Source organism: Heterodontus francisci, chromosome 10 (assembly GCF_036365525.1).
Source record: "Heterodontus francisci isolate sHetFra1 chromosome 10, sHetFra1.hap1, whole genome shotgun sequence".
Taxonomy (NCBI): Eukaryota; Metazoa; Chordata; class Chondrichthyes; order Heterodontiformes; family Heterodontidae; genus Heterodontus; species Heterodontus francisci.
Window position 1 is genome coordinate 111,564,622 of NC_090380.1, and position 27,268 is coordinate 111,591,889.

At 41.2% G+C, this 27,268-nt stretch overlaps 1 protein-coding gene across 2 annotated transcripts in view; it reads left to right on the top strand.

The window, feature by feature from the left end:
- The window catches only part of LOC137374715 (neural cell adhesion molecule 2-like), a 1,514,570-nt gene extending 1,487,449 nt beyond the window's left edge, over positions 1–27,121 (top strand). For both annotated transcript variants that reach the window (XM_068041260.1, XM_068041261.1), the window contains one exon: positions 17,196–27,121. In XM_068041260.1, coding sequence (XP_067897361.1) covers positions 17,196–17,307 — 112 coding nt within the window. In that variant the 3' untranslated portion in view covers positions 17,308–27,121. The remainder of the gene's footprint in view (positions 1–17,195) is intronic.
- Positions 27,122–27,268: the final 147 nt, after the last annotated feature.

Sequence of the window (27,268 nt, forward strand, 5' to 3'; positions counted from 1 at the left end):
ATCTGAGACATTGATACTGGACATTGATGATCTGACACATTGATACTTGACATTGATGATCTGACACATTGATACTGGACATTGATGATCAGACACATTGATACTGGACATTGATGATCTGACACATTGATACTGGACATTGATCATCTGACACAGTGATACGGGACATTGATGATCTGACACACAGTGATACGTGACATTGATGATCTGACACATTGATACTGGACATTGATGATCTGACACATTGATACTGGACATTGATGATCTGACACACAGTGATACTGGACATTGTTGATCTGACACATTGATACTGGACATTGATGATCAGACACATTGATACTGGACATTGATGATCTGACACATTGATACTGGACATTGATGATCTGACACAGTGATACGGGACATTGATGATCTGACACACAGTGATACGTGACATTGATGATCTGACACATTGATACTTGACATTGATGATCTGACACATTGATACTGGACATTGATGATCTGACACATTGATACTGGACATTGATGATCAGACACATTGATACTGGACATTGATGATCTGACACATTGATACTGGACATTGATGATCAGACACATTGATACTGGACATTGATGATCTGACACATTGATACTGGACATTGATGATCAGACACACAGTGATACTGGACATTGATGATCTGACACACAGTGATACTGGACATTGATGATCTGACACATTGATACTGGACATTGATGATCAGACACATTGATACTGGACATTGATGATCTGACACATTGATACTGGACATTGATGATCAGACACATTGATACTGGACATTGATGATCTGACACATTGATACAGGACATTGATGATCAGACACATTGATACTGGACATTGATGATCTGACACATTGATACTGGACATTGATGATCTGACACATTGATACTGGACATTGATGATCTGACACATTGATACTTGACATTGATGATCTGACACATTGATACTGGACATTGATGATCAGACACATTGATACTGGACATTGATGATCTGACACATTGATACTGGACATTGATGATCAGACACATTGATACTGGACATTGATGATCTGACACATTGATACTGGACATTGATGATCTGACACATTGATACTGGACATTGATGATCTGACACATTGATACTGGACATTGATGATCAGACACATTGATACTGGACATTGATGATCTGACACATTGATACTGGACATTGATGATCTGACACATTGATACTGGACATTGATGATCTGACACATTGATACTGGACATTGATGATCTGACACATTGATACTGGACATTGATGATCTGACACATTGATACTTGACATTGATGATCTGACACATTGATACTGGACATTGATGATCAGACACATTGATACTGGACATTGATGATCTGACACATTGATACTGGACATTGATGATCAGACACATTGATACTGGACATTGATGATCTGACACATTGATACTGGACATTGATGATCTGACACATTGATACTGGACATTGATGATCTGACACATTGATACTGGACATTGATGATCTGACACATTGATACTGGACATTGATGATCAGACACATTGATACTGGACATTGATGATCTGACACATTGATACTGGACATTGATGATCTGACACATTGATACTTGACATTGATGATCTGACACATTGATACTGGACATTGATGATCAGACACATTGATACTGGACATTGATGATCTGACACATTGATACTTGACATTGATGATCTGACACATTGATACTTGACATTGATGATCAGACACATTGATACTGGACATTGATGATCAGACACATTGATACTGGACATTGATGATCAGACACATTGATACTGGACATTGATGATCTGACACATTGATACTTGACATTGATGATCTGACACATATTGATACTGGACATTGATGATCAGACACAGTGATACTGGACATTGATGATCTGACACATTGATACTGGACATTGATGATCTGACACAGTGATACTGGACATTGATGATCTGACACACATTGATACTGGACATTGATGATCAGACACAGTGATACTTGACATTGATGATCTGACACATTGATACTGGACATTGATGATCAGACACAGTGATACTGGACATTGATGATCTGACACACATTGATACTGGACATTGATGATCAGACACAGTGATACTGGACATTGATGATCTGACACACATTGATACTGGACATTGATGATCAGACACATTGATACTTGACATTGATGATCTGACACATTGATACTGGACATTGATGATCAGACACATTGATACTTGACATTGATGATCAGACACATTGATACTTGACATTGATGATCTGACACATTGATACTGGACATTGATGATCAGACACATTGATACTTGACATTGATGATCTGACACATTGATACTGGACATTGATGATCAGACACAGTGATACTTGACATTGATGATCTGACACATTGATACTGGACATTGATGATCAGACACAGTGATACTTGACATTGATGATCTGACACATTGATACTGGACATTGATGATCAGACACATTGATACTGGACATTGATGATCAGACACATTGATACTGGACAATGATGATCTGACACATTGATACTGGACATTGATGATCAGACACAGTGATACTTGACATTGATGATCAGACACATTGATACTGGACAATGATGATCTGACACATTGATACTTGACATTGATGATCAGACACATTGATACTTGACATTGATGATAAGACACATTGATACTGGACATTGATGATCAGACACATTGATACTTGACATTGATGATAAGACACATTGATACTGGACATTGATGATCAGACACATTGATACTGGACAATGATGATCTGACACATTGATACTGGACATTGATGATCAGACACAGTGATACTTGACATTGATGATCAGACACATTGATACTGGACAATGATGATCTGACACATTGATACTTGACATTGATGATCAGACACATTGATACTTGACATTGATGATAAGACACATTGATACTGGACATTGATGATCAGACACATTGATACTGGACAATGATGATCTGACACATTGATACTTGACATTGATGATCAGACACAGTGATACTGGACATTGATGATCAGACACATTGATACTGGACATTGATGATCTGACACATTGATACTGGACATTGATGATCAGACACATTGATCCTGGACATTGATGATCAGACACACAGTGATACTTGACATTGACGATCAGACACATTGATACTGGACATTGATGATCAGACACACAGTGATACTGGACATTGATGATCTGACACACAGTGATACTGGACATTGATGATCTGACACATTGATACTTGACATTGATGATCAGACACACAGTGATACTTGACATTGATGATCTGACACATTGATACTGGACATTGATGATCAGACACACAGTGATACTGGACATTGATGATCTGACACATTGATACTTGACATTGATGATCAGACACATTGATACTGGACATTGATGATCTGACACATTGATACTTGACATTGATGATCTGACACATTGATACTGGACATTGATGATCTGACACACAGTGATACTGGACATTGATGATCTGACACATTGATACTGGACATTGATGATCAGACACATTGATACTGGACATTGATGATCTGACACATTGATACTGGACATTGATGATCAGACACACAGTGTTACTTGACATTGATGATCTGACACATTGATACTGGACATTGATGATCAGACACACAGTGATACTGGACATTGATGATCTGACACATTGATACTTGACATTGATGATCAGACACATTGATACTGGACATTGATGATCTGACACATTGATACTTGACATTGATGATCTGACACATTGATACTGGACATTGATGATCTGACACACATTGATACTGGACATTGATGATCTGACACATTGATACTGGACATTGATGATCTGACACATTGATACTGGACATTGATGATCAGACACATTGATACTGGACATTGATGATCTGACACATTGATACTGGACATTGATGATCAGACACATTGATACTTGAAATTGATGATCTGACACATTGATACTGGACATTGATGATCAGACACATTAATACTGGACATTGATGATCTGACACATTGATACTGGACATTGATGATCTGACACAGTGATACGGGACATTGATGATCTGACACACAGTGATACGTGACATTGATGATCTGACACATTGCTACTGGACATTGATGATCTGACACATTGATACTGGACATTGATGATCTGACACATTGATACTTGACATTGATGATCTGACACAGTGATACGGGACATTGATGATCTGACACACAGTGATACGTGACATTGATGATCTGACACATTGCTACTGGACATTGATGATCTGACACATTGATACTGGACATTGATGATCTGACACATTGATACTTGACATTGATGATCTGACACATTGATACTGGACATTGATGATCTGACACATTGATACTGGACATTGATGATCTGACACAGTGATACGGGACATTGATGATCTGACACACAGTGATACGTGACATTGATGATCTGACACATTGCTACTGGACATTGATGATCTGACTCATTGATACTGGACATTGATGATCAGACACATTGATACTGGACATTGATGATCTGACACATTGATACTGGACATTGATGATCAGACACAGTGATACTGGACATTGATGATCAGACACATTGATACTGGACATTGATGATCTGACACATTGATACTGGACATTGATGATCAGACACATTGATACTGGACATTGATGATCTGACACATTGATACTGGACATTGATGATCTGACACATTGATACTGGACATTGATGACCAGTCACATTGATACTGGACATTGATGATCTGACACATTGATACTGGACATTGATGATCTGACACATTGATACTGGACATTGATGATCAGACACATTGATACTGGACATTGATGATCAGACACATTGATACTGGACATTGATGATCTGACACATTGATACTGGACATTGATGATCTGACACATTGATACTGGACATTGATGATCAGACACACAGTGATACTGGACATAGATGATCTGACACACAGTGATACTGGACATTGATGATCTGACACATTGATACTGGACATTGATGATCTGACACATTGATACTGGACATTGATGATCAGACACATTGATACTGGACATTGATGATCTGACACATTGATACTGGACATTGATGATCAGACACAGTGATACTGGACATTGATGATCAGACACATTGATACTGGACATTGATGATCTGACACATTGATACTGGACATTGATGATCAGACACATTGATACTGGACATTGATGATCTGACACATTGATACTGGACATTGATGATCAGACACAGTGATACTTGACATTGATGATCTGACACATTGATACTTGACATTGATGATCTGACACATTGATACTGGACATTGATGATCGGACACATTGATACTTGACATTGATGATCAGACACAGTGATACTGGACATTGATGATCTGACACATTGATACTGGACATTGATGATCAGACACAGTGATACTGGACATTGATGATCTGACACATTGATACTTGACATTGATGATCTGACACATTGATACTTGACATTGATGATCTGACACATTGATACTGGACATTGATGATCTGACACATTGATACTTGACATTGATGATCAGACACATTGATACTGGACATTGATGATCTGACACATTGATACTGGACATTGATGATCAGACACATTGATACTGGACATTGATGATCAGACACATTGATACTGGACATTGATGATCTGACACATTGATACTGGACATTGATGATCTGACACATTGATACTTGACATTGATGATCTGACACATTCATACTTGACATTGATGATCTGACACATTGATACTGGACATTGATGATCAGACACATTGATACTGGACATTGATGATCAGACACATTGATACTGGACATTGATGATCTGACACATTGATACTTGACATTGATGATCAGACACATTGATACTGGACATTGATGATCAGACACAGTGATACTGGACATTGATGATCTGACACATTGATAGTGGACATTGATGATCTGACACACATTGATACTGGACATTGATGATCAGACACAGTGATACTGGACATTGATGATCTGACACAGTGATACTGGACATTGATGATCTGACACACATTGATACTGGACATTGATGATCAGACACATTGATACTTGACATTGATGATCTGACACATTGATACTGGACATACATGATCTGACACATTGATACTGGACATTGATGATCAGACACATTGATACTTGACATTGATGATCAGACACATTGATACTTGACATTGATGATCTGACACATTGATACTGGACATTGATGATCAGACACATTGATACTTGACATTGATGATCTGACACATTGATACTGGACATTGATGATCAGACACATTGATACTTGACATTGATGATCTGACACATTGATACTGGACATTGATGATCAGACACAGTGATACTTGACATTGATGATCTGACACATTGATACTGGACATTGATGATCAGACACAGTGATACTTGACATTGATGATCTGACACATTGATACTGGACATTGATGATCAGACACATTGATACTGGACATTGATGATCAGACACATTGATACTGGACATTGATGATCAGACACATTGATACTGGACAATGATGATCTGACACATTGATACTGGACATTGATGATCAGACACAGTGATACTTGACATTGATGATCAGACACATTGATACTGGACAATGATGATCTGACACATTGATACTTGACATTGATGATCAGACACATTGATACTGGACATTGATGATCAGACACACAGTGATACTGGACATTGATGATCTGACACATTGATACTTGACATTGATGATCAGACACATTGATACTGGACATTGATGATCTGACACACAGTGATACTGGACATTGATGATCTGACACATTGATACTTGACATTGATGATCAGACACACAGTGATACTTGACATTGATGATCTGACACATTGATACTGGACATTGATGATCTGACACATTGATACTGGACATTGATGATCAGACACATTGATACTTGACATTGATGATCAGACACATTGATACTGGACATTGATGATCAGACACATTGATACTGGACAATGATGATCTGACACATTGATACTGGACAATGATGATCTGACACATTGATACTTGACATTGATGATCAGACACATTGATACTGGACATTGATGATCAGACACATTGATACTGGACATTGATGATCTGACACATTGATACTGGACATTGATGATCTGACACATTGATACTGGACATTGATGATCAGACACACAGTGATACTTGACATTGATGATCAGACACATTGATACTGGACATTGATGATCAGACACACAGTGATACTGGACATTGATGATCTGACACACAGTGATACTGGACATTGATGATCTGACACATTGATACTTGACATTGATGATCAGACACACAGTGATACTTGACATTGATGATCTGACACATTGATACTGGACATTGATGATCAGACACACAGTGTTACTGGACATTGATGATCTGACACATTGATACTTGACATTGATGATCAGACACATTGATACTGGACATTGATGATCTGACACATTGTTACTTGACATTGATGATCTGACACATTGATACTTGACATTGATGATCTGACACAGTGATACTGGACATTGATGATCTGACACATTGTTACTTGACATTGATGATCTGACACATTGATACTTGACATTGATGATCTGACACATTGATACTGGACATTGATGATCTGACACATTGATACTTGACATTGATGATCAGACACAGTGATACTGGACATTGATGATCTGACACATTGATACTGGACATTGATGATCTGACACATTGTTACTTGACATTGATGATCTGACACATTGATACTTGACATTGATGATCTGACACATTGATACTGGACATTGATGATCTGACACATTGATACTTGACATTGATGATCAGACACAGTGATACTGGACATTGATGATCTGACACATTGATACTTGACATTGATGATCTGACACATTGATACTTGACATTGATGATCTGACACATTGAGACTGGACATTGATGATCTGACACATTGATACTTGACATTGATGATCAGACACAGTGATACTGGACATTGATGATCTGACACATTGATACTTGACATTGATGATCTGACACATTGATACTTGACATTGATGATCAGACACAGTGATACTGGACATTGATGATCTGACACATTGATACTTGACATTGATGATCAGACACATTGATACTTGACATTGATGATCTGACACATTGATACTGGACATTGATGATCTGACACATTGATACTTGACATTGATGATCAGACACAGTGATACTGGACATTGATGATCTGACACATTGATACTGGACATTGATGATCTGACACATTGATACTTGACATTGATGATCAGACACAGTGATACTGGACATTGATGATCTGACACATTGATACTTGACATTGATGATCTGACACAGTGATACTGGACATTGATGATCTGACACATTGTTACTTGACATTGATGATCAGACACAGTGATACTGGACATTGATGATCTGACACATTGATACTTGACATTGATGATCTGACACATTGATACTGGACATTGATGTTCTGACACACAGTGATACTGGACATTGATGATCTGACACACAGTGATACTGGACATTGATGATCTGACACACAGTGATACTGGACATTGATGATCAGACACATTGATACTGGACATTGATGATCAGACACACAGTGATACTGGACATTGATGATCAGACACACATTGATACTGGACATTGTTGAACTGACACAGTGATACGGGACATTGATGATCTGACACATTGATACTTGACATTGATGATCTGACACATTGATACTGGACATTGATGATCTGACACATTGATACTGGACATTGATGATCTGACACACAGTGATACTGGACATTGATGATCTGACACACATTGATACTGGACAATGATGATCTGACACGCATTGATACTGGACATTGATGATCTGACACACAGTGATACTGGACATTGATGATCAGACACACAGTGATACTGGACATTGATGATCAGACACACAGTGATACTGGACATTGATGATCAGACACATTGATACTGGACATTGATGATCAGACACAGTGATACTGGACATTGATGATCAGACACATTGATACTTGACATTGATGATCAGACACAGTGATACTGGACATTGATGATCTGACACATTGATACTGGACATTGATGATCTGACACACATTGATACTGGACAATGATGATCTGACATGCATTGATACTGGACAATGATGATCTGACACACAGTGATACTGGACAATGATGATCTGACACGCATTGATAATGGACATTGATGATCTGACACACAGTGATACTGGACAATGATGATCTGACACACATTGATACTGGACATTGATGATCTGACACACAGTGACACTGGACATTGATGATCTGACACACAGTGATACGGGACATTGATGATCTGACACATTGATACTTGACATTGATGATCTGACACATTGATACTGGACATTGATGATCTGACACATTGATACTGGACATTGATGATCAGACACATTGATACTGGACATTGATGATCTGACACATTGATACTGGACATTGATGATCTGACACATTGATACTGGACATTGATGATCTGACACATTGATACTGGACATTGATGATCTGACACTTTGATACTGGACATTGATGATCTGACACACAGTGATACTGGACATTGATGATCTGACACACATTGATACTGGACAATGATGATCTGACATGCATTGATACTGGACAATGATGATCTGACACACAGTGATACTGGACAATGGTGATCTGACACACAGTGATACTGGACAATGATGATCTGACACGCATTGATACTGGACATTGATGATCTGACACACAGTGATACTGGACAATGATGATCTGACACACATTGATACTGGACATTGATGATCTGACACACAGTGATACTGGACATTGATGATCTGACACACATTGATACTGGACATTGATGATCTGACACACATTGATACTGGACAATGATGATCTGACATGCATTGATACTGGACAATGATGATCTGACACACAGTGATACTGGACAATGGTGATCTGACACACAGTGATACTGGACAATGATGATCTGACACGCATTGATACTGGACATTGATGATCTGACACACAGTGATACTGGACAATGATGATCTGACACACATTGATACTGGACATTGATGATCTGACACACAGTGATACTGGACATTGATGATCTGACACACATTGATACTGGACATTGATGATCTGACACACAGTGATACTGGACATTGATGATCTGACACACATTGATACTGGACATTGATGATCTGACACACAGTGATACTGGACAATGATGATCTGACACACATTGATACTGGACATTGATGATCTGACACACAGTGATACCGGACATTGATGATCTGACACGCATTGATACTGGACATTGATGATCTGACACACAGTGATACTGGACAATGATGATCTGACACACATTGATACTGGACATTGATGATCTGATACACAGTGATACTGGACATTGATGATGTGACACACATTGATACTGGACATTGATGATCTGACACACAGTGATACTGGACATTGATGATCTGACACACATTGATACTGGACATTGATGATCTGACACACAGTGATACTGGACAATGATGATCTGACACACATTGATACTGGACATTGATGATCTGACACACAGTGATACTGGACAATGATGATCTGACTCACATTGATACTGGACATTGATGATCTGACACATTGATACTGGACTTGATGATCTGACACACATTGATACTGGACATTGATGATCTGACACACATTGATACTGGACATTGATGATCTGACACATTGATACTGGACTTGATGATCTGACACACATTGATACTGGACTTGATGATCTGACTCACATTGATACTGGACATTGATGATCAGACACATTGATACTGGACATTGATGATCTGACACATTGATACTGGACTTGATGATCTGACACACATTGATACTGGACATTGATGATCAGACACACAGTGATACTGGACATTGATGATCTGACACATTGATACTGGACTTGATGATCTGACACACATTGATACTGGACATTGATGATCTGACACACAGTGATACTGGACATTGATGATCTGACACATTGATACTGGACATTGATGATCTGACATACAGTGATACTGGACATTGATGATCTGACACATTGATACTGGACTTGATGATCTGACACACATTGATACTGGACATTGATGATCTGACACACATTGATACTGGACATTGATGATCTGACAAACAGTGATACTGGACATTGATGATCTGACACATTGATACTGGACTTGATGATCTGACACACATTGATACTGGACATTGATGATCTGACACACAGTGATACTGGACATTGATGATCTAACAAACATTGATACTGGACATTGATGATCTGACGCACAGTGATACGGGACATTGATGATCTGACACATTGTGATACTGGACATTGATGATCTGACAAACAGTGATACTGGACATTGATGATCTGACACACATTGATACTGGACATTGATGATCTGACAAACAGTGATACTGGACATTGATGATCTGACACATTGATACTGGACTTGATGATCTGACACACATTGATACTGGACATTGATGATCTGACACACAGTGATACTGGACATTGATGATCTAACAAACATTGATACTGGACATTGATGATCTGATGCACAGTGATACGGGACATTGATGATCTGACACATTGTGATACTGGGCATTGGTGATCTGACACACAGTGATACTGGGCATTGGTGATCTGACACACAGTGATACTAGGCACTGATGATCTGACACACAGTGATACTGGACATTGATGATCTGACACACAGTGATACTGGGCATTGGTGCTCTGACACACAGTGATACTGGACATTGATGATCTGACACACAGTGATACTGGGCATTGGTGATCTGACACACAGTGATACTGGGCATTGGTGATCTGACACACAGTGATACTGGGCATTGGTGATCTGACACACAGTGATACTGGACATTGATGATCTGACACACATTGATACTGGGCATTCAAGCTCCAACACATTGCCACAGTGCCTCGGACGTCCGGTTACAGCTTTGCCATTTTGTGAGCTTTTGCGACTTTTTGCAACTGTCGTGGAACGGTATTGAGCGGATACCTACCATTTCCTTATTGGGTCGTTGGAATCATGAAAAGGAAAATCCTTCCTGGAGGCTTTCAGTTCCCTATCAATCCTGGAGAATTCCTAGGAGCTCACCGTTGTCCAATCCACAAAAAAATCACACATTTCAAAGCTTGATCTGTTTGTTATCTGGAATTTGGAGGAAAATATGCTTCAGCATTGAGCTGAAATACCTTCTCCATAGGGGACTTTGGGGTTGAGGGAGCAGAGGATATAAATTTGAAAAATACAGCATTGTTTTAAAATAAGAATTTAGAAAACCTCTGTGCAGTTGTGACCTCTTTCTCCTTGCTTGATGTGTGTTGGCGCCAGGCTGCAAATGTTTGCCATCTGTCTTGTGTCTAACTGGTACAACTCAACAGGAAAAGACTGCCCAGAATATACAGTAACTATAAGGGATTGGCACGATTGTGTAAAGTGGCTGGACTGGGCGAACTGCCAACTTGTGGTTCACACAAAGAACATTCCAAACACATCTGTTTGTTTCCTGTTTTATGTCTCCAGGAACTCTCACTTGCCATAAATGTGTACTATGGACAACAGAAGTCTTGTTACTGATCATTCAGATTCCTTCTCTAAGTGAGGTTGCCAACCTCGTGTCAATTTGCCAAATTATTGGCTATTTGTGCCCATGTCAGTTGGTTTTGTAGTTTTAGAAAGGAAAAAAATGCCTGCACTGATATGGCGCCAGTCCTCCAAAACACTTCACGGCCAGTAACTCACTTCTGAAAAGGTCTCACTGTTGTAAGGTGGATAAATAGCATCAATCCCTTTGCACCCAGTCCCATGGACAGCAAATGAGATGAAGGAGTAGACCGGCCAAAAGTGTCCTAGGGCCCTTATTGGAATAAGAATCTACTAGAGTGCTTATAGATGGAATCCTTTTAAAGACGATCACCATTTTATTTTGCATACATGGAGTTTCCTGGGAAAGGATGGAACCAAGCGATTTCCACATTGGTTGCGTTTGTAGCTGAAGTCACAGAAGGCAGGGGTAAGATGACAGTCTGGTGGAATTCCTGCCAACTTCACCTCTGATGCCATTGGCATTCTGTATTCCAGCATCAAACAGGCATATGATGCTGGCCAAATTTGGGAAGTCTGCTTTCCTCCCATCAGCTAGGCACAAAGTAGCCTTCTCGGAAAGGTCCCTCAGCTAGACCTGAGCTGGGGTCCCACTGATTGACCAATGCAATTATTTCATCCACCCCTACCCCTACTATGGTAACAGTGGCAAAGGCACCCAGCCACTTTAGCCAAATTGCCTGCCATTAGAAGTCCTGATGGAAACAGGACTGCAACTGGCCTGCTCCATAGTCATTTTACTCCGGTGGAGCAGGATTGTAGATTTTCGGGGCTAATTTGTCTTTGATAAAGATTTAACCCAATATCAATGTCATCCAATCCCAGGCCAAGTAAAGAAAGAACTTACATTCATGCAGTATTTTTCACAATATGAGGGCGTTTCAAAGTGTTTTACAGCCAATGGAGTCCATCTGAAGTGTACTCACTATAGTATGTAGAAAATGCAGCAGCCAATTCATGCACAAGTTCCCAGTAACTGCAATGTGACAATGACCAGATAATCTGTTTTAAGCGATTATCGATAAATGATGGCCAAGACACAGATTAAGTCCAAGGATTCTCTATCTGTCGAAGCTCTGCTTCTGATGCACCCATCTGAGAAGGTAGACAGGGCCTCCAATTAATCTCCTTTCTATAAGACAGCACTCTCTCTGCTGCACTGAAGTGCCAGCCTAGTCTCTGGAGTGGGCACTTGAACTCTCAACCTGCTGACTCAGAGGTGAGAGTGCTACCCACTGACCCACAGCTGAGGGGAATATTGGCCAGGATGCCAAGAGATCTCTCTACTCCTCTTTGAATAGCTCCATGCCACCTTTTGCATCCACCTGAACAGACACATGGGACTCCAAAAAAAGGGCACCTCCAACAATATTGGGCTCACTCAGTACTGCATTCAAGTGACAGGTTTGATTATATGCTTCAGACCTCCAGTGGGGCCTCAAGCCACAACCTTCTGACTCAGAGATGGAAGTTGGCACTTACATTGGCTTGAGCTGCTTGAACACAGCAGTAGCCATATGTACACTTGGGTTCCTTCAATCTTGACTCTTGTCAACTGTTCTTTTGTTCTCTGGGATTAGGTTAGTGAGGGCCCTACAGGCAGAGTGCACATGGAGACTGCATTAGTTTGGAATTCTCTGCAGATTAAGTTCAAGTGTTCTCTATGTGTTGAACACTTATCTGACCAAGAAACAGCGCTCGCAACTGGACAGAGGCTTGGTTTGGTATCATTGGCAAATTTTGATATTGTGCCCTCAATTCCTAAATCCAGATCATTTCTGTATATAGTACATAAGAGTAGTTCGAAAAGATTTCTGTGGAACACCACCCAGTATCCAATCTTGGAAACTTCCTTTTACCTTCTGCCCTCCAATCATTTCTCTATCCATGTGACCATATTGCCCTTATTTCTATGCTCTATTATCTTTGCCAGAGTTCCTCTTTTGATCTGTATTTATGATACACCTGAAACCGAGGCAGATATGAGCTATGCAGCTTAGCACAGTGGTAGCAGCCTTGTACAAAGTCAAATGATTGTGCATTCAAGTCTCATTCTAGGATTTGACCACAATGAGTTCTAGTGGGGTATTTTAGGAAGATTGGTCAAAGGATGTTTCAGATGAAACATTAAAACAAAGGCCACCCCCATCTGCTTATACAAGCCAAGGTAAAAGATGTCATGGCACCAATGGAAGAAGAGTAGGGAGTTCTCCTGGTGCCATAGTCAACATTCATCCCTCAGTTTTTGCTTGCTGATCTGAGAGGGCTGTTCTATGAGGAGAGATTGAGTAGAATGGGCCTATATTCTCCTTTATTTATAAGAATGAGAGGTGATCTTATCTAAATGTATAAAATTCTTAGAGGTCTTTACATGGTAGGCTGTTTCCTCTGGTTGGAGAGTCTAGAACTAAGGGTCATACTCTCAAGATAAGGGCCAACCATTTGGGTTGAGGGGAAATTTTTTCATTCAGTGGTTTGTGAATCTTTGGAATTCTCTACCCCAGAGGGCTGTGAATGCTCAGTAGTTGAGTACGATCAAGGTTGAGATCAATAGATTTTTGAACACTAAGGTAATCAAGGGATGTGGGGATAGTTTGGGAAGGTGGAGTTGAGGTAAAAGACCAACTATGATCTTATTGAATAGTTGAGCAGGCTTGAGCGGCCATAAGGCCTACTCCTGCTACTATTTCTTTTGATTCAAAACACCCCATAATTACCTGGTTTGTTATCTCAGTTGAGGTTTGTGAGACCTTGGGCTGGATTTTGTAGGCCTGCGGAACATTGCGGCCATCCCCCACGGGACCCGTGCTGCTGCAATTACGTGGCGGGCGGCCACGTAACATAATGACGGTGGCTGCCCCTCCCCCCCAATCATGTGGTGGGGGTAGCATTGGCAACTCTGTTCATGGTGTCAACTGATGCAGGAGCAGGTGTTGGCGCCATTTTTAAATTGCTGCCAGCCCTGCAAACAGTTCAATATTCAACAGTTCAACATAGGTTGACCACTTCCTCCCTTCCCCATACCAATCATGCAGAGCTGACCCCTTCCCCACCTCACTGGCGCCACCTTCTCCTGGACAGGAAAGTGAAGGCGCATGAGTGCCACACGACGAGCTGAAGATTGGGAACTGTAGGTAAGATTGCTGCAGATTACATTTAAATGAATGCAAAGGGGTAATTACCATATGGAAAGCAAGGTCCCATCCCAGAGCAGCAGAGGTGCCGCCACGGGCCTCGCCACTGCCGGGAAGATCAGAGCTGGAAATCCTGGCGTTGGGTTCCATGGTGGCCATTGCCGCTCCGAATCTCCAGCCCCTACTCCTCCCCACTCCCTGCCACGAAACCCAATGTCGGGCTGGGAACAAAATCCAGCCACTACCCAGGTTAATAGAGCTGTTAAGAAGGCATATGGTGTGTTAGCTTTTATTAGTAGGGGGATCGAGTTTCGGAGCCACGAGGTCATGCTGCAGCTGTACAAAACTCTGGTGAGACCGCACCTGGAGTATTGCGTGCAGTTCTGGTCACCGCATTATAGGAAGGATGTGGAAGCTTTGGAAAGGGTGCAGAGGAGATTTACTAGGATGTTGCCTGGTTTGGAGGGAAGGTCTTACGAGGAAAGGCTGAGAGACTTGAGGTTGTTTTTGTTGGAGAGAAGGAGGAGGAGAGGTGACTTAATAGAGACATATAAGATAATCAGAGGGTTAGATAGGGTGGATAGTGAGAGTCTTTTTCCTCGGATGGTGATGGCAAACACGAGGGGACATAGCTTTAAGTTGAGGGGTGATAGATATAGGACAGATGTTAGAGGTAGTTTCTTTACTCAGAGAGTAGTAGGGGCGTGGAACGCCCTGCCTGCAACAGTAGTAGACTCGCCAACTTTAAGGGCATTTAAGTGGTCATTGGATAGACATATGGATGAAAATGGAATAGTGTAAGTCAGATGGTTTCACAGGTCGGCGCAACATCGAGGGCCGAAGGGCCTGTACTGCGCTGTAATGTTTTAATTCTAATTCTAATTCTAATACTTGCTTACAAAACAGTGACTACACATCAAAAGTAATTCATTGTGAAGCTGTGAAGCAGTTTGTACATGAGAAGTGCAATTTAAATGTAAGTTCTTTCATCAAGAAGCATAAGCTGGTCAGCACCAGCGATTAATGACTATTGGATTTCACATGTTATGTGATAATTTATAATATTTGTCCTCACAGCTTCTTCTCCTCTGTCAATCATTTGCAGAAAGCTACCATTAAAGGAAGGCAATGCCAAGGAAGCCTTGAGTCCAGAAAACATAGAGGAGGCAGTGCCCAATGATGTCATCCAACCGAAAGAAGACAGCAGCAAAGCATAAATGGAAGAACTCTGTCAAAGAAACGTGCTAAACATGGATACCCTTGCAACCAATATTTGTAGGGAAGAGAATTACATAATTGTGAGGCTGAGGCATTAGAATGGCTTTGGAAACATTCATAAGTTGCATTATCAGTAATATAAGAAATCGAAATTTGTCCTCATTTTTCTGGAAGGATTTTTGAAAAAAAAATTTCTGTCTTAATTATTTTTTCCCTTTTGCCGTTCAGAAAATGAAAAAGTGTAACATGTAAATGATATTGTGAAGTAAAAGTTAGAAACACTCTTTATATTGCTCTCTCTCTATATATATTATATATATACAACAGAAAAAACATTCAAGCTGTTGTTTCCCAGTTGGTGTATCATGAAGTTTTATCTGTTCTTGTAACACTGGAGAATGCAATTTTGTCCCTTGTGGAACTCTCTTTTTTCAATGGACGGTAATGAAGGGGGGAAGGGTAATGACTGTGGATAAATTGTGGGTTTTAAGCATTTCAAGGTGGATAGGATTTGAGATAGGTACCAGCAGGAACTTTTGTTTAGATTTTAAAAATCACACATTTGCTCCTTAAGTTTTTTCCCTTGAAGTTAATGGTAGCTCCAATCCCTATCACCCTCCCCACAAAGATTCTAAGATATTTAATGGGACTATTACATATCTGTTTGAATATCTTTCTTTTCGTTTGAGAATGCCACCATGGTCGTAATTTGCTTTGATGTCGATGCACATGCAGATCAAAGTAGATTTTCAGTTCCAATCTGTTAAATGAAGCTGCTATTTCAACATATCTGAAAACCAGTCGTGATCCCTTGTTCTTAACCCATCAGGAAGTGCCATTGGCTTAACCCACCAAGACAGCACCATTAGCTTAACCAAAATAGACTATTATTGACACTTAAAGCACAGTGAAGAAGAAACCTTGCTGTATTAGCTTGCTCAGTGCCTCCCACGTTTCAGGCTGTCAATATTTCTAGTGAGTCTCCATGTCTTATAAATCTAGTGCCAACCAACATAGTTCACATTGACTCCTGCCTTATGCAATAGAAATACGTTTCTTAAGAGGGCAGGGTTAAGGGGAGCAGATTTTCCTAAGATTGAAGGTTTTGTTTGACTTTTCTGTTTAATAGCAGCTAATTGTTTTAGGTGGGCTTGTATCATTTCATGGAATAAGACATCGCTTGCTGATGATCTGCCACTGGGGCTTTGCACAAATAGGCACAACCGAACAGAATTCTCATTTCAGAGATCGGACTGACTTTGCCCTTAAATTTGCTTGTGATTTTTCTTTCTGACAGAAGGGAGGATTTTTTTTTTTAAAAAAAGGTTTGCATCTGGCAGGCTGGTCGATGGGGGACGTTACAGAAAAGGTCCATCTGAGTGGTTGTGGTGTTCGACTGAAGACTTTATGGATAGTTTGGTTGAAGGTAATTCCACAGGTCAGTACCGTTAATGAGAGGCACTTACCCACTGCCTACCTAGTGTTAAACTATTGCTCCCTTCAATTTCTTATCCTGAAGTTGTTGAGTTCTTGTTTGGGTCAGTTCCTTCAGGACTAGACATACAATAGAATCTTCAGCACAGAAGAAGCTCATTGGGCTCACCATGTCCATGCCAACCCTTTGTCAGAGCTATCCAATTAGTCCCATTCCCCTGCTTTTTCCCCATAGCCCTACAAATTTTTCCTTTTCAATTCCCATTTGAAAGTTACTATTGAATCTGCTTCCACCACCCTTTCAGGCAGCGCATTCCAGATCATAGCAACTCACTGGGGAAAAAATGTCTCCTCAGCTCCATGAAGTATGCACCTCATCCATGTTTCCTTACTACGTGCAGTACTTTACACTCATTTGCATTGAGTTTCAGCTCTCATAATTCTCTCTATCCACATATTTTGTCCAACTCAATCTAAAATTTCTGAACTGCCTCCTATGGTTTCACTACCCTCTCTGGTCCCTTTTCGAGGTCACCATTATTCACGTATGACCCTTGGCATTGAATGCCAGTGAGCTATTCAGTCATGGGCATGGTGGAACAATAACTCCAAGCCCCATTCAATCCTCTCCTGACATCCACAACGAGCACTTGCAGGAAGATGTTGCTAGGCAGTGATCATGAAGGATGCATTGATCTTTACCAGAAAGCTACCTGGACTCCAAGGGTTAAATTACAAAGTGAGCTTGCACAAGCTAGGGTTGTATTCCCTGGAATATAGAATGTTACAGGGTGATTTGATTGAAGTATTCAAGGTATTAAGGTGAACAGGTAGGGTAGATGGAGAGAAACTATTTCCATTGGTTGAGGAGTCTAGGACTAGAGGACATAGCCTAAAAATTAGAGCCAGGGCTTTTCAGGGGTGAAATTAAGGAAATACTTCTTCATGCAAAGGGTGGTAGAGTTTAGAACTTTCTTCTGCAAAGGGCAGTTGATTCTGAGTCAATTGTTAATTTTAAATCTGAGATTGATAGATTTTTGTTAACCAAAGGTATTGAAGGATATGGAACAAAGATATGATAGCACAGTGATTATATTACTGGATTAGTAATGCCAATGCATTAACTCATGATCCAGAGACATGAGTTTGAAATCCTCCCATGGCAGCTCAGGAATTTAAATTCAGTTAATTAAATAAATCTGGAATAAAAAGCTATCATCAGTAATGGTAATCATGAAGTTACCAGATTGTTCTAAAAGGCCAATTGGTTTACTAATGTGCTTGAGGGAAGGAAATCTGCCATCCTTACCTGGTCTGGCCTATATGTGTCTCCAGACCCACATCAATGTGGTTGACTCTTAACTGCCCTCTGAATGGCCTAGCAAGCTACTGGCTTGCTACCACCTTCTCAAGGGCAATTAGGGATGGACATTAAGTGCTGGTCTTGTCAGCGATGCCCACATCCCATGAATGAATAGAAAAAGGGGGATATATGGAACTAGCTCACAGATCAGCAAGAATCCCATTGAATGGAGCAACAGGCTTGAGTGGCTGAATGGCCTCCTTCCGTTCCTATGTTCCTATCATGAGCAACAACCTTGGTTGATCCCTCAGCCACTTGCCCACACACAAGCCATGTGTTGCTGAAGCCACCTCAGTTGAAATAAGCAGACTGATGATTGTACCCAGGACCTTCTTGATCTGTTGAAGCTCAGCTACTCATTGAATGGGGAGCCAGTTGTTTGCCTAAAATATGTGTCTTTGCATCTCCTCGTAAATTATTGCATGCCGTCCCTCTCATTCAGAAAAGAGTTAAACCGATCAATTGACATAGGCCAGTGGGATCCCATTCAACAGAGGACATCCTCATGTCATTGCCAGGATTGGTGAGATATCCAGTCTGTTTTCCTCCCTCTTTTCACAGGTAGGAGGGAGGGTGGGGTTTGTTTCAAAAGCACGAGCAGTCCCTCAGGTTCTTCAATCCCAATTTTCAAATATCAGTTCTTGTTTTTTATACGTTTCATAGGATGTAAGAATCACTGGCAAGGCCAACATTTGTTGCCCATCTCTAATTGGCCTTGAGAAGGTGGTGGTGAGCTGCCTGCTTGAACCACTAGACCATCTGGTGCAATAACACCCACAGTGCTGTGAGGGAGGGAGTTCCAGGTTGTTGATCCAGTGAAAGTGAAGGAACGGCGATATATTTCCAAGTCAGGATGGTGTGCGGCTTGGAGGGGAGCTTGCAGGTGGTGGTGTTCCCATGCATCTGCTGCCCTTGTCCATCTAGGTGGTAGAGGTCGTGGGTTTGGAAGACGCTGTCCAAGGAGTTGTGGTGAGTTGCTGCAGTGCATCTTGTACTTGGTACACACTGCTGCCACATGCGTCTGTGGTGGAGAGATTGAATGTTTATGGTGGATGAGGTGCCAATCAAGCGGGCTGCTTTGTCCTGAGTGGCGTCGAGCTTCCTGAGTGTTGCTGGAGCTGCATTCATCCAGGCAAGTGGAGAGTATTCCGTCACACTCCTGGATCGTGCCTTGTAGATGGTGGACAGGCTTTGGGGAGTCAGGAGGTGAGTTAATCACCACAGAATTCCCAGCCTTTGACCTGCTCTTGTAGCCATGTATGAGTGGGATGAAATTCAATTTCAACAGAAGCACAAAATGGGTGCTGGTGGAACAGCGACCTGTAAGCCAGAAAGCACATCGTGGAGGTGTGTAACCAGTTCCCGATTTGCCACTGCCTGTTTAACGCTAAACTTCACCCGCAGTGAATACTGAGGGGGTGATCTAATCACAGAATAGGCATGGCCAAGCCTAATCCTGTCCCTGCCTGATATTGGCATACTTCCAACAGCATGGCAATCAAAAGTGGAAAGCAGGGCAGGTTTTAAGACACTGAGGCTAATTGTAATACCTTCACTACCACCATGGCTGAGATCAGCTAACAGCGCTCGTGCTGAACCTGGGATTTTCCGAATGAAGTAACCTATCTGGATGTGCAGTTACACATTGAGACAACAGCATGTGGCTGATCCAGTGTTACAAGGATGGTCAGTTTAGTGACCAATCACAATTTTTTAATAGATTTTTTCTCTGGGTTTAGTAAATTATCAATAAAGATTGAAACAATGAGGTGGCCTGAATGCAGATCAATTCCACTGATACTGAGCTATGCAGTGAACTCAAAGGCATCCCTTCGGTTTAAGTCATCCATTGTTTGCTGAATAAAATAGAACACACGTTATAAAACATCCAGAGGGGCAAGAAGAGTTGGAATTTTAGGAATAGAAGTAGGCCATTTCGCTCCTTGAAGTGTGGTGCCTAGAAATGGACACACAATTCTTTGAATAGGGTCTAACCAAAGTTTTGTATAACTCTGGGAAAATGTCCACTCCTTTATATTCCAACCCTTTGCGATAACGGCCAAAAATCCAAATGACTCATTATGACAATTCATTAATGTTGGGCCGCATGCACAAGAAAGTCCCAAGTTCAGTCCCTAGATTGTGTTAAGTGAGCTGATCTCACCTAATGCAGCAGTTAGGGCATTACATCTGACCTCAATATGAGCTTGTGAGGTATGTGCGGGGTGTGGTGGGGGGACGTGCTCTACTCACTATTCAGTGCCTCCTAGATTAAATTTTGGGTGAGCATAGGACCAAGCTCAGCTGTGATGTCCTGAACAGCCAACACACACCAATTAGGCTGCTACAGTGCATAATGACCACCATTGTAGATTATCAGCGAGCACCAGTGAATGTGGTGCCTCAGAGAGCATTTTCAGGAGAGGAAATGTGGAGGAAAATGTATGAGGAGGAACCTCACACACTGTCCTTCACACAAAGGGTAGTAGGAATCTAGGTCTCTCTGTCCTAAAAAATTGTTAAGACTGAGGGTCCAATGAAAATTTCAAAACTAAGATTGATAGACTTTTGTTGCAGCACAAGAAGATAAGAAATAGGAGCAGAAGTTGGTCATTCAGCCTTTCGAGCCTGCTCCATCATTCAGTAAGATCATGGCGGATCTTCTACCTCACTCCACCTTCCCGCACTATCCCCATATCCCTTAGTATCCAAAAATATATTGATATCTGCCTTAAATATACTCAATGATTAAGAATTCACAGCCCTCTGGGGTAGAGAATTCTAAAGATTCACAACCCTTTGAGTGAAGTAATTTCTCCTTATTTCTGTCCTAAATGGCCGACCCCTTATTCTGAAACTGTGATCCATAGTTTTAGACTCCGCAGCAAGGGGGAGCGTCCAGCCAGCATCTACCATGTCAAGCCCGTTAAGAATTTTATAGGTTTCAATGAGATCACCCCTCATTCTTCTAAATTCTAGTCCACTCAATCTCTCTTCATAGGAGAATCCTCTCATTTCAGGAATCGGTCTAGTGAACCTTTGTAGCACTTCCTCTAAGACAAGTATATCCTTCCTTAGGAAAGGAGACCAAATCTGTAAACAAGACCCTATATAATTGTAGTAAGACTTATTTGCTCTTATACTGCAATTCCTTTGTAATAAAGGCCAATGCACCATTTAATTTTCTAATTGCTTGCTGTACCACATGATAACTTTCTGTAACCCAGGTCCCTCTGAATTTCTCAGTCTCTCACCAATTTAAAAATATTTTGCTTTTCTCTTTATCATCCCAAAATGAATAATTTCACACTTCCTCACATTATGGGCTGGATTTTGTTGCACCAGTGAGGCTTTCCCAGCCCCAGTCCGGAAAGGCGAGGGGAACACCGCCTCAGCCTTTCAGAGCCTCCCCAGCGCAATCTACCAGCACTCAGGCACTTAAGTGCCCAGTGCTGGGATCTCAGTCCCTTTAAATATGAGGATCTCTCCTCCAAGAACCGCCGGTCAATCAGAGGGCCAGCAGCCTAGTAGTATCGGCAGTATCACTGGGAGCAGTGGCCACTGCCGGTACTGCAAGAGGCCTTGGACCCAGGTCCAGCACTGGAGCCTGGATCCAAGGTGAGTGAGGCAGGGTCACTGGGGCCAGATCGGCAGGCCTGGGCAAGGGAGGGTGGAAGGTGGACGTTTAGTGCGGGAGAGGGGGTTTCAGGTAGGTGGATGTTTTCCCAGTGGGGGCACTCTGTGGGCCACAGATTGCCCACACCTGGCATTTTACTGGGCAACCTCCCCATGAGGCGGAGGCAGCCCCCCTCCCCCACCACCACTGCAGGTTAAATCTCAGCAGCGGAAGAAAGAGAACTTTAAGGAGCCAGTAATAGGCCACCCCCACCCCCACCTCCTGTTGCCATTCTATGGCTCCCCACACCGCCACCAAACTTGTCTCCAGGGGGGACCCCTAAAATTCAGCCCTATATTCTATCTACCATGTTCTTGCCCACTCACTCACCCTAGCTACATCCCTTTGCAACCTCTTCACCACTTACCTTCCTTCCTAATTTTGTATCACCAGCAAACTTAGATACATTGCATGAATCCAGTTATCTAAGGCATTGACATAGATTGTAAATAAATGATGCCCAAACACTGATTCTTGTGGTACCCCACTCGTTACAACCTCAAAAATGACCTATTTATTACTCCTACTCTGTTTTCTGTCCATTAACCAATCCTGAATCTGTGCTAATATATTACTCCCAATCCCATGAGCTCTAATTTTGTGTAAAACCTCATGGGTGGCACTTTTTTTTCCATTTGTGGGAGTCACTGGCTAGGCCAGCATTTATTGCCTATCCCTAATTATTCTTGAACTGAGTGGCTTGCTAGGCCATTTCAGAGAGCAGTTAAGAGTTAACCACATTGCTGTGGGTCTGGAATCACATGTAGGCCAGACCGGGTAAGGACAGCAGATTTCCTTCCCTGAAGGACATTAGTGAAGCAGGTGGATTTTTACAACAATTGACAATGGTTTCATGGTCATCATTAGACTTGTGTTTTAATTCCAGATTTATTAATTGAATTGAAATGTCACCATCTGCCATTGTGGGATTCCAACCCATGTCCACAGAGCATTAGCCTGGGCTCTGGATAACTAACCCAGTGAAATTACCACTACCTTTTTTGAAAATCCAAATACACTACATCCACTGGTTCCCCCTTGTCTACCCTACTAGTTATAGCCTCAAGAAACTCTTAACAGCTTTGTCAACACCATTTCAATTACATAAATCTGTGTTGACTCTGCCTAATCATATTATGATTTTCTAAGTGCTCCTTTGCCATGTCCTTAATAATAGATTCCAGCACTTCCCTACTACTGATGTCAGGCAACTGACCTATAGTTCCCTATTTTCTCTCTCCTTCCTTTCCTTAATAGTGGTGTTATATTTGCTACTTTCCAATCGACTGTTCCAGACTCTAGGGAATTATCTGTATAACTAAAATCTAGGATGCAGGCCATGATGTCCAGGGGATTTGTGGATCTTTAGTCTCATTAATTTATCTAGTATTATTTCTTTACTAATATGAATTTCTCTAATTTTCTCACTCTTGCTAGACCCTTAGAACTTCACTATTTCTGGAAGGTTTTTTGTTTCTTCTACTGTGAAGACATACAAAGTATTCATTTAGTCATTAGGCAAGGATGTTAAGAGTTACAGGACTAAGGCGGGTAAATGGAGTTAAGATACACATCAGTCATGATCTAATTGAATTTTGCAACAGGCTTAAGGAGCTAAATAGCCTCCTTCTGTTGCTGTGTTGCTATATCCCTTCCTATGTCATAGGGCCTGAATACTGATTCTATTACAGTTCTCAAATATAATCATAATTCTTTTCACTCTGGAATAAAATAGACTATTTAAGTTGAACTGCTTTGGGTATGAACTCTGTTGATGTTAGATAACTAATTTTAATGAACTTCAAATGTAAACTTTTAGTTATTGCAAATGTGCATTCTAATCCTTCATTGTAGCATCGCCCTCTGAACCTGTTCGACTCAATGAGGATCATAAGCTTCAGTAGATTGAAACTCTGAGCTCCCTCAGTGGATGAATTGGCATAGATAGTATTAACCTGGGCTATTCAGATCCAGGGATTTCTTAGATACAATCCCCAGTTAGCTAATTTCAACTGTGCGGGAGCTGGTAAGTGCACTCGGGAAGTGAATGGTCACTCACAATTTCCAGTGCCCAAATGCTATCAAACAACCCATGAAAACAGAACCTGTGTGGGTGGCAAGTTGAAGACTATGCTTGATTAAAGCATTAAACCAGTGTCAAGGCTTGCATGATGATGAATTCCAAGCTAACTGGGGTAGTTGGTGACCGTTAGCAAGTGTTAGTCATGCCTTCACTGCCCTGGACCCTAAAACACTAGCAATGCTGGAAACAGCCTCTTAACTACATTATCTATCACTCAACATCCCTTGGCACAGTGCAAATCAACACATGTAGTGTAATAGCTGGGACCTTGTGCATTGCTAAATAGTTAAGTGCACCTTAATGATAAGGCTTAACAGTGCACCTTTTACAGTTGTGAAATATATTGTGTATCACAGCATCAATTGCAATATTCCAGAGCCATTAATTGTTCCCCAAAATATTTTTGAATGATTAACATTCTGTTAGCATTGTTTAATTTGATGTCAGCAGACAAGAATTACTTTGGTGTGTATTCTTCCTGAGGACAATGAGGAACTCTCTTTAGAAACCCTGATAATTGAAATTGATACTGTGCTTTCCTCCCCCAACCCCCAACACCATTTGGGACATTATTTTCTTCCTTTTCCGAGGTTTGGCTCTCCTGCTATTCCCTGGGCAGAACCATACAATAGCAAAGAGCCGAACGCCAAGTACATAAACAATTCTGAATCCCTTCCCTTAGGGATCCCCACACCAAAGCTAAGTGTGAATAAAATCCAGTCAACATTCCTCGCCCTTGACATTTAGCTGAGGTTTGGAACATTGAATGTTGGAAAACATAAAAGAAAACTCAAATTCAGCTGCCAAGTTGTGCCACCAATGTGTTGAAACCAAAGGCCACTTTAGCAGGTAGCTGTAATATCTATGAAGCTTTTAATTATCTCCTCACCACATCAATTTTTAAATTATACTTTCTTAAGCACATTCTTACCCTTATTTTCAAACCCTTCCCCCCCCCCCCCCCCCACCTCCTCATTGCCCCCTCTACTTGTTATTCTTCCATGGTCACATTGTTCCCCACTTTGGTATGCTTGTAGCCATGTTACTGATGGAATCAACATCAGTCTGAGTCAATCCTCTGACAGGAGTGCTGTTTGTTGAAAATTGGACCCTGTAGGAGGCATCAACACTGGGAAAGGGGGAGGGGAAAAGTGAGAGGCAAATGTACCCCACAAGTTCTTTTTGGCAATTGTTTCATTCTCTGCTCCCCCACCAGCCCAAATTTCCCCTGATGTTATAAAAGCAAAATACTGCAGATGCTGGAAATCTGAAACATAAACAAGAAATGCTGGAATCACTCAGCAGGTCTGGCAGCATCTGTGGAAAGAGAAGCAGAGTTAACGTTTCGGGTCAGTGACCCTTAAGGTCACTGCTTCTCTTTCCACAGATGCTGCCAGACCTGCT